This window comes from Peromyscus leucopus, chromosome 1 (genome assembly GCF_004664715.2).
Source record: "Peromyscus leucopus breed LL Stock chromosome 1, UCI_PerLeu_2.1, whole genome shotgun sequence".
Taxonomy (NCBI): Eukaryota; Metazoa; Chordata; class Mammalia; order Rodentia; family Cricetidae; genus Peromyscus; species Peromyscus leucopus.
The window spans coordinates 117,940,960-117,955,739 of NC_051063.1; the positions used below are offsets into that span (position 1 = coordinate 117,940,960).

General features: G+C 34.5%; 1 protein-coding gene across 1 annotated transcript; it reads right to left on the minus strand.

The window, feature by feature from the left end:
* Positions 1-292: 292 nt before the first annotated feature.
* LOC114687722 (vomeronasal type-2 receptor 116-like) lies at positions 293-14,580 on the minus strand. The gene is made up of 6 exons (XM_028862356.1): positions 14,381-14,580; positions 6,553-6,832; positions 5,376-6,182; positions 4,440-4,667; positions 3,346-3,469; positions 293-1,212 (listed from the first exon to the last, which is right to left on the minus strand). Exons 1-6 carry the CDS (start codon positions 14,575-14,577, stop codon positions 293-295), a joined length of 2,556 nt encoding a protein of 851 aa, XP_028718189.1. The 5' UTR covers positions 14,578-14,580.
* Positions 14,581-14,780: the final 200 nt, after the last annotated feature.

The following is a 14,780-nucleotide window of genomic DNA, read 5'->3' on the forward strand; positions in this document are numbered from 1 at the left end:
ATACTGGAAAAGCTATATTAGTTGTTTTATATAAAATTCAGACTAATGCATAGCTATTATCCAATTCAACACCAAGCATGGCTCTGAAGAAGGAAACCAGCTTTACAGATATAGTAATGTCAGGTCACCAAGTCCATGAGAACTAACATCTGGGCCAAATTTTAAAACTCTGATTTGTGGTTTATTTTCTGCTTTTATTCATGAGGCAAAGTACACATTTTGAGGTAAAATTTGAGAATACAATTGTCAGTGTAGTCTTGTTGGGAAGCATGCTCTAACAATAAAGGGAAATTTAATGAATATTTTCAATTTTAAAATGCAAATTTCCAAACTTTTGAAAAGAATTTCTCTCAGGTCTTAACAAAATAACATAGCATTTTGGAGCAAAGATGCAAAGAAGCAGCCCTGCACTGGAGGCCAAGATACAGAACACCTCCACTGCCACCATAGCCTTGCCCTTGGTACTATGGTATACTGGGAGGAAGGTAACCCAGACACTACAGAACACCAGCATACTGAATGTCAGGTACTTTGCTTCATTGAATGTGTCAGGCAGATTCCTAGCCAAGAAAGCTACAGTGAAACTTCCCATGGCAATGGAGCCCAAGTATCCCAGAACACAATAGAAGGCAATAATTGACCCTTTGTTACAAACAATAAAAATGTAGTCTTTTTCAACATGTATGTCAACATCAACAAATGGTGGGGAAATTCCCAGCCAGATCCCACATAGAATCAGCTGAATCACAGTGCAAATTGGAATAATGAAGTTAGGTGCCCCTGACACCAGCAGCCACCTCATCCTTCTACCTGGAGTAGTAACCTTGAAGGCCAGTACTACTATAAATGTTTTGGCCAAGATAGTAGAAGCAGCCACAGTGAACACCACAGCAAATATGGTCTGCTGCATGAAGCATGTGGTCATATTGGGTTTGCCAATGAAGAGCAAGGAGCAGAGAAAGCAAAAGATGAGGGAGATGAGTAGAACATAGCTCAGAGCTCGGTTGTTGGCCTTGACTGTGGGAGTGTCCTTGTGTTTCAAAAAGACACCCAGTACAAAAGCTGTGAGAATAGAAAAACACAGAGCCAAGCAGGCTATGGACATTCCCAAGAGGTCTTCATAACCCAGGAATGCCACTACTTTTTTGAGACAGTGATTTCCTTCAGGGTTGGCATAGTGATCATCAGGGCACTTCACACACTGATCCATGTCTGGTACAGGAATAAATGTATCATCAGGTTCAATATTTCTTGGTATTTTACAGGGCATATTAAATTAATGCATTAAAATTCTTCTGAATTTTTTTGAGGTAGACAGAAAGTTATTTTTTATTTAAGAATTAATAGCAACAACAATCTAATATTATAATGCACAGCTTTTAATATCTGTCATTACATCCAATACTTTTTAGTGGTTTTCCAGAATTAATTAACATGTGACAGAATATTGTGTACACAATAAAACACCTTACTGAGTACAATATAGAAACACATACTTATTCTTAACAATTCAGTCGATTATAAAGTACAAAATCATAAAACAAGTTCTTCCATTGATACTTTTGTCTTTCTATCAACTGCAAGGCAAGTATTACATACCAGTGCCCTTTTGTAACTGTTTGTGTACTGAAACATGAACAACCCCATATATTGCTTATAAGAATGCATGCATAATGTCAGGGAAAGCAGAAGATTCAGGAACCATTTACCACCTAAAGTCTCTACATGTTAAATGTATCCCATTTATTATTAGGTTTCTTATGTATTTTGGCTTTAAACAGAATCTACCATTTTACTAATTTCTGTAAGTTTGGACCATAATAGAAAAAAAATTTTGAGAAGAAAATATGAAGGTGATATATTCCATATTTTTAAATTAAACAAATGTATTCATTTATTTCACTTCCAGACCACAGTTCCCCTTCCCTTCTCTAGTCCCATTTCTTTCCCACAGCTCTCCTCTACATCCCCCAATCCATGTCTCCTCTGTTTCTCTTCAGAAAGGGGCATGCCTTCCATGGGTACCAAGGAAGCTTGGCATATCAAGATGAGGTAGGACAAGGCTCCGCCCCTAAGGACATAGATAAAGAACACAATAAAGGATAGAAGTTCTCTTCCACCCATATCATGTGATTTATAACATCACATTTTCAACTGCATTCAATTGAATGATAACCAGAGCAAACTTTAAAGTAACAATATTACTCTTATTATGAGTCTTTCCAGTCATGACTGTATATCCTTACCAATTACTTTTGTTCTGTCCTATTTTAATATGTGATATTATCCAAAAAATTGGACCAGTACATTCATATTCTTTTATATTGCTAATTATTTTATAATAATTATTTGCTATAAATATTTTATTTTTATTATTTTAAAATATACATAAGCAGTTACCAATTTTCAAATACTAGTATATTAAATTTATTTTCAATTAAAGTTAATATATGTAAAACATAGATTTCATCAATTTATTTTCTACTTAGTATTCCATGAAACTGTTTTTCCCATTATTCACTTGGTCCTCTACAAAATGTTTAATATTTCAATTGAATTATTTGTATGTAAACTCTTCATGAATTCCCATGCTAATGATGCTTAAGCTATTTAGCACAATTTACATTCTCTTTGCAGATAAAATAAAAGAGCAATTTTATTTTTTAGGTTTGTGTTATTACTCTCAAAAAATTAATTCCTTTTTTTCAGTTATCTGCTATGGTAGTTATAACATCACTATTAAATTGTTCCCTGGGTGCCTTTTCTCTAAAAAGATATCCCCACCTATGCAGTCTGAAAAATTTACATGAATACTTGTTTTCAATATTGAAATATTAAAAAAAGTGTTTCATTTTGGAATTCTACATGTTGTCTATAAACTCACCTGTGGACTAGTCTATTAATGAAAATACAACCAAACAAATGACAGCATGATCTACATTAGACACATGAGAAAATACATGTCTCTTAATCAGGAGACATCATCAACGATCATCTACAAATTATCACATCTCACATATACTATGTAAATAAGAATGTGCAGATTCCATGTCTTAGGAAAGAAGAAAAAATAAATATATTATGAAGGACTAGATTCCTGGCTAAGATAAATGCTACAGTGATATTTAGTACTTTAAATCAGTTTCCAAATAAAATTAATACATGAATAGGTGCTGGAGTAATGATTCAAAAATGTGTCTCAGGTCATGGGTTGTGATGCTCAAAGGCAGGATTGCTGCTCATTTGACTACATGATGAATTTTATCTTTTCAATTCCCAGAAAGTGTCATTGAGACAACAGAAATTTACCAATCTAATGAACCTGTTGGTATGTTGTATATTTACCTGACACATTGGAAATCTCATTTTCTGGGCAAGGGATGCAATCAAAACAGCAGACAGCCTTTCCCTGCTGAGGGGATTTTCTGAATCCTGGACTGCAAGGCACGCTGCATATTGAGGATGGAATCTGAGAAAAATAACAAATGTTATATAATGAAAAAGTCTGATCTACTTGGGAATAGTGATAGAAATTTAGAACACGGTACTATTGAAAAACACCCTTTTACAAATATGCAAATAAATTAAAAAGTAGCATTTATTTTATATTGTAGTTATATATCATAGATGCATTGTGATTTATATAATGATAAACTTGTATGTATATATGCATGTTTATATTTAATCAATATTTATGTATCTATTACATGCATAGACATCTAAATATGTAGCTATGATGTTGGAAGACATTGCTGTCTGGTAAATATCAAAGCCTCCCCATGGCCTGGCAGCTTATCTCAAAAGCTCCATAACATGTGTTTCCCTTCCTCTAGAAGAATTTCCTGCCCCTACCTGTCCTTTTATTGGGAATGTACCTGAGCCTGTAACTGAAAAGCTGTCTAAAACCAGAAGCCTGTCTCTAAAGCAGATGCTGATTCATCTTTGGCTTGAACTTTGGCACAGATTGCTTCTAGAACATTTGTGCTAGGAGTTCTGCTATAGAACACTCCTGCCACATACTAAGGCTTGTGATGATGACAGTTTGCCACTTAATGCAAATTATTGTTTGTCCCCAGTCTCCCCAGTCTAATATATTCCTTATATTCTAGAATACAGTTGAGCTGATTCATCAAAGTCTGTCTTCTGAAGAGCTGTCTCTGCTCATGCTCAAGTGCCATGTACAAACTGTCTGTCAGAGCTACTGACTTGGCCCTCTCAACCTTGTGGCCAACAAGCCAAGAGGAAAAGAAGACCCCTCACAAATTATGAATATTCATACTACTGAAATAAAATGTGTCCTGAAAGAAAAATCTAGAAATGTATGAAATAAGTTAATGACTATATTTGAAAATACTCTATCTCAGGAGGGTGCTGAAGGAAACTTGGAGATTTTGGTTACTTATGTTGCTTGTACAGTTGTTCAAGTAAGTCCAACAAACCTGACTAAAGTCTTTGTTCCACTTTATCATCTCTTCAGACATATACAATTGTTGTCCATGTAGCAAATGTTTGGAAAACTTTCCTATTTTCACCTTAAGGCCAAGATTAGGCAAAAACTCAATGCTATAGTGAATGTCATACTCCACATCTTGGTTTACTTTCTGATTCATGTTCACTTGGTCTCCAACAGGGTTTATAAATTGTATGTTCTTCAGGAAATGGACCATCTGAAACATTTATTATGTTAGTTTCAAGTATGCCTACACATTAGAAGAAATATTTAGAAGTGTAGATTGCCACTAATTATAATTAATCTGTCTAGAAATGTGACTTAATACCAATTACTCATATAGTAGATGGAAAAATCCAAATATGGATAATAACAACAATATGATTTGGAAATACCAGCTTCTCACTGATGTTAATTATTTAACACTTGCCCACCTGAATGATATTCCTGGAGAGTAGACAGGTATTACCCACATTATTTCTTCTAAATGTTACCTGATAATTAGCTAAGGAATTGAGGTTCTTGGTATGTTAAAAAAGTGTTGAAGAATTACTTGCTGTTATTTAGAATCTATTCACTTAATTGCTGACCAACATTTTGATCACTTACAAGGACATTCAGCTTTTTGTTGGCTTTCAAATTTTCATGGAAAGAAATACATTACTATTTCAAATATGAAAAGCATGTACATGTGGAAGAAATATTATGGGAAACATTCTTGGTATAGATCATGAATATCTGTCTGAGTGTCAGTGTTGGCTGGATTAATTACCATAAACAATAAATTTCCCATGAAATTCTATCTAAGGGTACACAATTGTTGTGTAAAATAGAAATGATCATGGAATTATTGGAGAGAACCTACATTATCTATTATGAAATTATATTTATGACACTACATTACATTCATTGAAAAACATATTACCTGCCAAGAGTCAAACTCCAGTTTTTTCCCAGAATACTTTGACAATGTATCTACTTCTTGTAGCAGCATCTTATGGAGTGCATGGGCCACAGCATACACAGTATTGTATAGGACATAACCTGTACCACTCACAGACATTTCAAAATGTTGCTGGAATAGCCACTGCTGTCGTTTTTCTATTGAGCAATTCTTAAAGTACATAGACTTAAATGATGTCAGAGAACAATTAAAATAAATCCACCATAATTTGGCAGAGGAAAATGGATTACTATACCTGGAATCATGTACTGTCTCAATAAATGTTCCAAAACCAGATAATTCAGAGAAGTGAAGTAAAAATATAAAGGTCCCATAGAAGGAATCAAGAAGTAATCTTCCATTATGTGTGATCATATCCCACTGGGAAGTGGTGACCCAGATCCTCTTAAGGTTTGATAATCTGTAGAGTCTAAGGTTAAGTTGCAGATGAGAGTCTTTGTCTCCATAAATGATAACAACTTTGGCTGATGATGCTGTGATCTCATTATAATAGATGTTTGTATTTTTCTGGAATAATATTTTATCTTCCATAATAATATGCACAAAGGCTAAGCACACACTGTTTCTTTGCATCTCTCTTCTCAATTCTGAGAGAAATTCAAGACCTAGGTCATCATCTGAAATGATTGCTCCAACCCAGTTCCATCTGAAATATACCACCAAAGACACCATGGACAAAGCCAGAGATGTGTCCTTAGGAGCCATCTGGTAGAGATGTGGAAACTGTTCATGGCTGCTCAGGACAGGGTGAAATGGTCCATAGTAAAGCTGAAAGACAATGAATTGAAGAAGGTAGAATACATATTGATCAGTCTAAAACTAATTATGTCATCATAAGCTGAAAATATTAGGGCATGTGTATTTTCATCTCATTAAATTTTATGTAATTTCTTGTGAATATCTTAAAAAGTACAGATGAGCTAAGTCTGCTACTGAAATACTTCAAATTTCTCCTTGTCCTTGGGTCTATTTATGCTAAAGTACTGGTATATGTCAATGCTTTATCAGTATATATGCTTAGAATTCTATGCATCAAAATGCACACATACATACTTTTTTTTCTTTAATCAGCCTTGGTATCTGAAAATCAGGATGAAAGAAGACAATGTTTCATTAAAACTAACTCATCCATGCTTACCTCTGGTTTATTTGTCATGTGCAGGAGTGGTCCAAGCATAGCAGATGATAACCATATTGGACCTGTAAGTGTGATTAAATATCTTCTCTGATTTATACAGTAGTAGTTAGGAAGAAATTCACCTAATTTTGTGGATAAACTATTCATTCTCCAATCATCCAGGAGGTTACATTCAACTTTAACTAACAGAGAAATGTTGGGTAAAATGTGAGGGTCTTTGTTGATACTTTCAAGAGCAAAATAAAGAGCCAAAATCAAGTGAATATTCTTATATGTCAACCTGAAAAGAGAGCAAACAGATCATTAGAGATGGGGCTCCAAATGTAACATTAAATTAAATGAGTAGGGTTTGTTGGGTTTTTTTTTTTTTGAGTCAGATTTTCTCTCTGTAGTTTTGGTGCCTGTTCTTGATCTCTTTCAGTATCTCAGTAGACTGGTCTGGCCTCAAACACACTGATATCAGCCGGGCTCTGCCTCCCTAATGCAGTGTGTCTGCCCAGCCTTAAAAATAGTTTTCATGTATTTAATGCTTGTTTTTCCAATTGTAATGGAGACACAAGCCCTGTCACTGTGCTGTTTGAGAACATGAATTCCCTGGGATTAAATAAAAATTCTTAAAAGTTTAGGAGGTGGATCTCACTCATGTGGGATGCTTTGATTTTGAATTTTCATACAGCTTTATTTCTTTGTCTGTGTGCATGGTGAGAAGAAGATCTTAAAAGACATTGAACCTGCTTATTCCTGTATTGTATAATTATAGTAAATACCATAAATGTAAAATAGATGGATTTTATCTTTTACCCAGACTGTGATAGATTTTTACAGTGAAGCAACTGTTGACAATGCCCTGACTTAGTTATGAATATAAAGAATGGGTAACAAAATATATCCATTTGTATCACCATTGCTGGGAACCTTTAAATTTATAAGCAATAAGCATAATTTCTTTTACTTTTTCTTTGCATTTCACACACCTTTGTCCTTTTCCATTCTATTTTATGCTCTATAATCTTCAATGAATATTATTGTTTATAACAATGACCATTTATTACAAAGAATAAACCGTCTCCACATGGGCCCTTGCTGTGGGATGTCTTTATGCATGTTCTGAATATGTATTGCTCTGAGTGGTTGATAAGTACAGTCGTTTGACCTATGGTAAGTCAGGTTATAGCTAGGTGAAAATTTGAAGAGAAAGACAGGAAGAAGAAAGGCAGAGAGGAAAAGACTATATCCTGCCATCCAGAGAGCAACATGTAATGGCACACAGGTAAAGCCGACAGAACACAGGGTGACATATAGATTAATATAAATGTGCTGAGTTTAGATATAAGAACTAGCTTATAAGAAAATTGAGTCATACATCATGGCCATACAATTCATAATTAATATAAGCCTCTATGTGTTTAGTTGATTCTGAGTGACTGAGGCACCAGGCAGGACACAGAAAACTGCCAGCTACAGCCCCTTAGGTTTTGATGAACAATTTATTTTTTATTTGTTCATCTGAACATGCTAGTTTTATTTCTAGATTCCTGTTGGTTTGTGCTAATTATCAAAACATTGTCCTTCTCTAATATCTTAACTTTTAATCTCCATGCAAATCCTCTGATATCAATAGTGGAGAGGGTGAGTGAACTGGCTTACATCAGTAATGATATTGGTCAATACCCTAACTGTCAGCATAGAGCCTTCATCTAGTAACTGATAGAAGCAGATGCAGAGATCCACAGCCAAGTACCAGGCTGAGCTCCAAGCATCCAGATGAAGACAGAGAAGAAGGGTTCCTTGAGCAAAGGGCATCAAGATCATAATGGGGAAATGTACAGAGCCTACTCGTGGGAACTCATGAACTGTGGACCAATAGCTGCGGATCCTCCATCGGACTGGATTAGGCCCTCTGCATAGGCAAGGGAGTTGTGTAGGTTTACCTGCTTAAGGACTCCCCCCCCCACCCGATTGTGAGATCAAGATCCAACGCTGGTGCATCTGTGGGCTTTTTCGAGCCCAGTGTTTCTGGTGAGATACTTTACACAGCCTTCGTGCAGGGGGAGGTTTTTGGACCTGCCACAACTGAGTGTACTAGGCTCTGCTGACTCCTCTTTAGAGGCCTTGTCTTGGAGGGGTTGAATTGGGGCCTCTGTTGGGGCAGAAGGCTGGAGGATGTGAAGAGGTAGGAGAGGAGATCTGTGGTTGATATGAAAATGAATAGAAAATTTCTTAATAAGAAAATCATATGTAACAATTTGTTAAAATTTTGTTTCATTGTCTGTTTTCCTTTATTGTTTCAGCTTTTGTTTCCTCTTGTGTATATTCTATTGCTTTAGGACAATGTTCCATATCTGAGTGCTCTAGCCTATTCTGTTGCTCTACAGCTAGTAATCAATTGAATGAATAGTATATTTGCCCTAGAATTTGTGGTTCTAATGCTTGAAAATTTTTACTATGAAGTTTTCTATTCTTTTATTTCTTAAAGTTTTCTGTTGAATTCAGAAATAACCAAGCCTGAATTGTTTTTTAGTGCTCTGCCATTTGGGTTGGATTTTATTGATATATGGGTATTTCCAGTTTTAAATTTGAATACTCTAGTTCAAGCAACAAATTTACTATTCTATGACATTAATATCTAAAATTGCTAAAATCATTTTTTTCCAAATAAAGTTTCAGAATTTATAATTCTTATTCTTATGGATTCAAGTCATCAATTTCCATGAACTCTTACTATCCATTCATCTTTCATTTAAAAGTTTCCATATCATATCTTTGACCAATTAGTGATTTACATACATTTAAAAAATCATTTTCACATTTCCTAATATGATTGATCACCAGTTCTCGATTTTCATTTTAATCCATGGACAATCTGGAGTGTAAGTAAATATTATTTCCCCTTCAATTCATAACATTGCCTTCTGCTCCAAAGCATGAATGTGATAAGGTACTGTCAAACTTGAATGCTGTTTGTTTTCTAGACCAAAATTTTGTTCCCACTATTTGTTTATAAGCTAAAAAAATTCCTTTAACATCAAGATTTCTATTGGTTATTCCCTAATGGGATTATCCTCATTTCTTATCTAGTTCCTTTCCTCTGTGTTTTTAGGTATCTCTTGCTTTATTTGCAGTCATGAATTTGCTGATTTATGTAAAACCTTTATACATACATAACAGAAACAATCTAGACACAAATCACATTCACCACAGAAAAAAATGGTCAAGTATAGATTAATATTGGCCATTAATTAATTCTTTTAAGGGAAGACTCAGTTTTCTTTACGAGTATGACCCATAGTGGATCATTAATTTCCCAGTGGAAGGACTCATGTGCAAAATTAATCAGAAGCACAAAATATACTTGGTGGCTTAATTAAAAGAGTGGTGAAGGAGAGGAGCAATTATTGTCAAATTACATTATACCAAACTCTTAACCAACTAATAAAAATTGTGCTTTATGCAATTAGCTTCAAATCATGACAGTTTTATATTAGTTCACAATTTTGGAGATTTAACTTTATGTGAATGCAGTTAAATTGTTATTCCTGGCAGCACCATGCACCTAGGTTGGAAAGAGTGAAGGCCAAAGCATTTATATCATGTCTTGAGTAAACAAAATAGTAGAAAATGAATTAGGATTCTACAATTCCATTAGAATATCTTATCCCCATATCAAGTGTGCCATATATAAACATTGTTCAAGAATATTACCGACCCTCAAATCAAATCTATAATAATTCTTAATATATAAAGAAATAAAATACAGTCTCCCAGTTTTGACTGGACCAAGCGAGCCTTCATCAGTAATACATGGAAGCAGATGCAGAGAGATCTACAATCAAGCACCAGGCCAAGCTCAGGGAGGCCAGTTGAATAGAGGAAGAGGGATTACAAAGAGCAAGAGGGGTCAAGATCATGTTGGGGGAAATCTACAGAGACAACTGAACCAAGCTCAAAGGAACTCATGAACTTCGGACAGTTGTGGAACGAGCAAGGCACTGGACTGAACCCTCTGCATTCCAGAGACAGTTGTGTAGCTAGGTATGGGGCCCTGGCAATGTGATCAGAGTGTATCCCTGGTGAATGAGCTGGCTTTCTGGATCTTATTATCTAAGGTCAGACATCTTGTCCACCCTTGATGCAGTGGGGAGAGGTTTGGTCCTGCCTCAACTGAATGTACCGGGCCTAGCTGTCCCCACCATGGGAGAAGTTACCCTGTTGGAAGAGGGGATGAGGGATAGTGGAACAAAGGCAGGGGTGGGGGAATGGAGGGTTAGGGAGTGGAGGTATGGGGGAGGAAAGGGAATGGGAGGAGGGGTGAGAAGGGGATCTGTGATTAGTATGTAAAATGAATAAAAGAAATTTTGAAAAATACTTACAATATACTACCTTTCTGTCATCAATCAATCCAATCACAAGTTCTAGTGAAGTACTGAATCCACAATGGGAAAAGCCTCTGATTAGTCAAAGAAATTATGATTATGTGTCATCAAAGGAGTTGGAATATGCGAAACCTAATTTATTATATTCTACACCAAAAAGGCTGATTATACTCTGAAGTATCTAGTCAGACTGTTCAACTAATAATCATTTTTAGTGATTGCATTTTGAAAACTGTGCTGTATAACATGAATGAAAATATTTTCTTAATTAAAAAAAGAAAGAAAAACCAAAACAAACAAACCAAAAGTGATTAACTCTAAAACTCTTCCAGAGACAAAATGAAGCACAAAATCCAGCAAAGCACATAACTTCATTCTTACTGGCATTAGAACACATTTTTGAGACATTTGGTAATTTTGAAATGTCTTTGGCCAAGTCATGAGTAAACATGTAACTGAAGAAAAGTAGCTGGTGGTTTTCAACATAAAAACAAGGGGGCTTCACTGAAGATGATGAATGTGTGACCTTCAGTGTGGTTTTTCTGGTATTTTTCTAAAATCTGCTGTGTAAAAATTTATATCCTGTTAAAACAATAAGTTTTTGATATTTTTTCAACCACTTTTTCCTTGTTTGAGAATTTCATGCACTTGTATAGTATATTTGTCTATGCCTTTATCTCACATATTCCTTTCAAGTTTGAATTTGCCATCTATCATTGTTTGAAATTAACTACTGTCTCAATATAATAATAAAGTTATATTAAAATTTGATTAAAAAAAAGAAAACTGTGGGTGCCTAATACTGGTCTGGTATATTGAAGCAATTCTTCAATTCAAGTTTAAAATGAACTCATATCAAACATTTCATTTTAATACTATAATTTGTCACAACATCAATTACTAATGTTATACAAGGTCCATGAAAAGAAGCAATGACTAGGGATGTCACATATTGACATATGCTACTGGCAAACATGTTTACTACAAACACATGAATAATCATATGAACATTCCTTCTGGGATCCAATACAAAACACATTCAAAAGATATTTACCTCATGTGTAAGCTCTCATTGATTTAAAAGATGTAAAATAAAACAGAGAAGATGTTAGAGAGTGTTTCTTTCAGTGTTAGATTACAAAACTGAGGAATAAACACACTAATTTCAAAGATATTTTAGCAAATTATAAATGCTAAAAGTTTGAAGGTACTAATGAACAAAAAGGGTGAAATTTTTTTCCCCCCGGAGCTGAGGACTGAACCCAGGGCCTTGCGTTTGCTAGGCAAGTGCTCTACCACTGAGCTAAATCCCCAGCCCCGAAATTTTTTAAAAATAAGTTCATAGGATATAAGTAATATAAAATATCATAAAAATATTATTAATAAGTATTTATGCATAACACAAAATATTTAAAACTAGATAAACATTTGAAATGTATATTAATATATAAATTGCATATATGTGTATAAATGTGTGTGTATGTATATATTTATACATATATAAAATAAATTACCTCTATTATACTTGTGTTTTGGAAATGAATAATTTATTTGCTTTACTATAAAATTAGATCTCAATTCAACCTGACAAAGGAATATGTAGGGAACTTTTGCTCAATTTTTAATTTTTACAACATCATTTTCTTTATCAACTATTATGTTCTTTTAATGAGACAGCATATGAACAGAGACAAAACATGTGTAGAAACATACTTCTATGATGTTTTATGTGATAAATATATACTTAAAAGCATATCAGATAATTCAATGCCATTTTTTTTTTAACAATTGTTTATTTACATGTAGAAAATCATTAACAGGATCAGTACCATTTAGCAACTTTTGTATACCGGTTGCTTTTACGCCTACGTTATCCATTTCTTGCCTTAACGAATATCCCAGGAAACTTACTGAGAGAGATCATGTCATTGAGGTGTGTTTAGCCATAAACTGATGAGATTTTAGAAACAATATAAAGGGAAATTGCAAGTTCTCTCATCTCTATTTCCAAGATGACAGTTTCTCTCCAACTTCAAGAACTCTAGTGACTGGTAGAGATATAACAAAACTGTGCCTAACTGGAGTGAAGATTTTCTCATTTATGTTCTAATGAACCTCCTCTTAGAGATTTTTAAAATTTGTTTGGTATTTTGGGCTCTGAGTCATCAGCCTCGTGCTCCCTTTCACTGTGAAAAGTGCTTTGTCAATGTAAAAAATATGTGATGTCACTTGAAGTCATTCCTCATTGTCCTTTATAGCTATGGTTATGTTTTACACTGAAACCAGTTTTATTGCTGTTCTTCATTATTTCCTTAATCTTCTTGAAAATTTCTCTCCTCTGCTCCATGATCCCAAACATCATTCTCTGCTATGAATTGCATTCATCCATATGTTATTAATAAATTAATATAACTTTTGTCTCAAATATTAAAACTTCATTGTGGTATCCCTCACAGAGAGTACAATGCCCATCTTGTACATGTTTATTACCAGATCTTTAGAATGTTACATGTGACAATTTGCTTAGCATTCTACAGGAGACATTGCCACAATTATCCAAACCAAATATCAAATCCAGTACAGATCACCAATCCAGTTAAATTATGGTCAAATCAAATTATGGCCCCCCAAAAATGACAGGGAAAAGTATTAATTATAAAAGCTCAGCCTTAACTTAGGCTTGTTTCTAACTAGCTCTTATAATTTTAACACATATCTGTTAATTTACTTTCTGCCTTGTGACTTTATAACCATATTTTTGTAGTGCCCCTTGCTTGCTCTGCATCTCCTGGCATCTCTGCCTTCTTCTTTCCAGCATCCTGCATACCCAAAAATCCTGCCTAGACATATTGGACATTCTGATTTTTTGCAAAGAATAAAATTAGCACAGTGAGTGATTTTTTATGTTTTTATGTTTGATTTCAGCTGCAGGAGTCATACAGTACAGCAGTTTTGAAATGATGGCATAAACGACATTTGAATAAAAATGCAGTATTCATTTAAGAAATGTACCCATGAAGAATTTAAGAAATACCAAATTGGTCATTCTATCATGATGGAAAAAAAACTAGCACAACACTTATAGAAAAATTTACTCAGCCTCAAAGAAATGGATTCCTCTCAGTGCCTTGGATTATGTTTCCTGGAAAAAGCACTTGGGAACATACAGTAGGAATTGCCAATATAAAGGAAATCTCTCCAGAAGAAATATAGACAGGGTGTATCATTCAGCTTTCAGCCTGAAAAATCTGACTCTAAAAAGATGAATCAGATAACCATTAAATCACCTGAAAGAGGGTAACAATCGGCATAAAAAATAAATTTTGGCCATGTACTAGATAGGAAGGTAGGGCAAAACAGACAGAAAACTTGGAGAATGATATTTTAACCAAACTTGGGCCTTCTAAGTATTATATTGATGATCAATCAAAAACAAATAAATGAAAGGCACTTACTTCTTATCTAGATTCATGGTTAAATATTCATTCTTGATGTTACCATGCTTTGTGTAAATAGAAAAAAAACAATCAGGGTCTTTATCCTCACCCCAAGTATGTGGATCTTTAAATCTCAGAAAGCAGCTGGGACCCACCAAACTGCAGAAAAGGAAGGAAAGCCTCAGGACCAAGAAGAAAAATGTCAAATAGAACATCTTTATAATGTCACCAAGACTGGAACCTAGATAAAAGTGTAAATAAGCAGAGTTTCACAGAAAACACGTTGCAAATATGCCTGTACACACACATGTGGCTCTCTATTTGCTCTAGTAGTCAGAAGTGTGTTTTTATTTCCTAATATAATTCTTCTCACCTTATTATTCTCTGAAGAACTCTTAAACATACTCAGCTTCAGGGC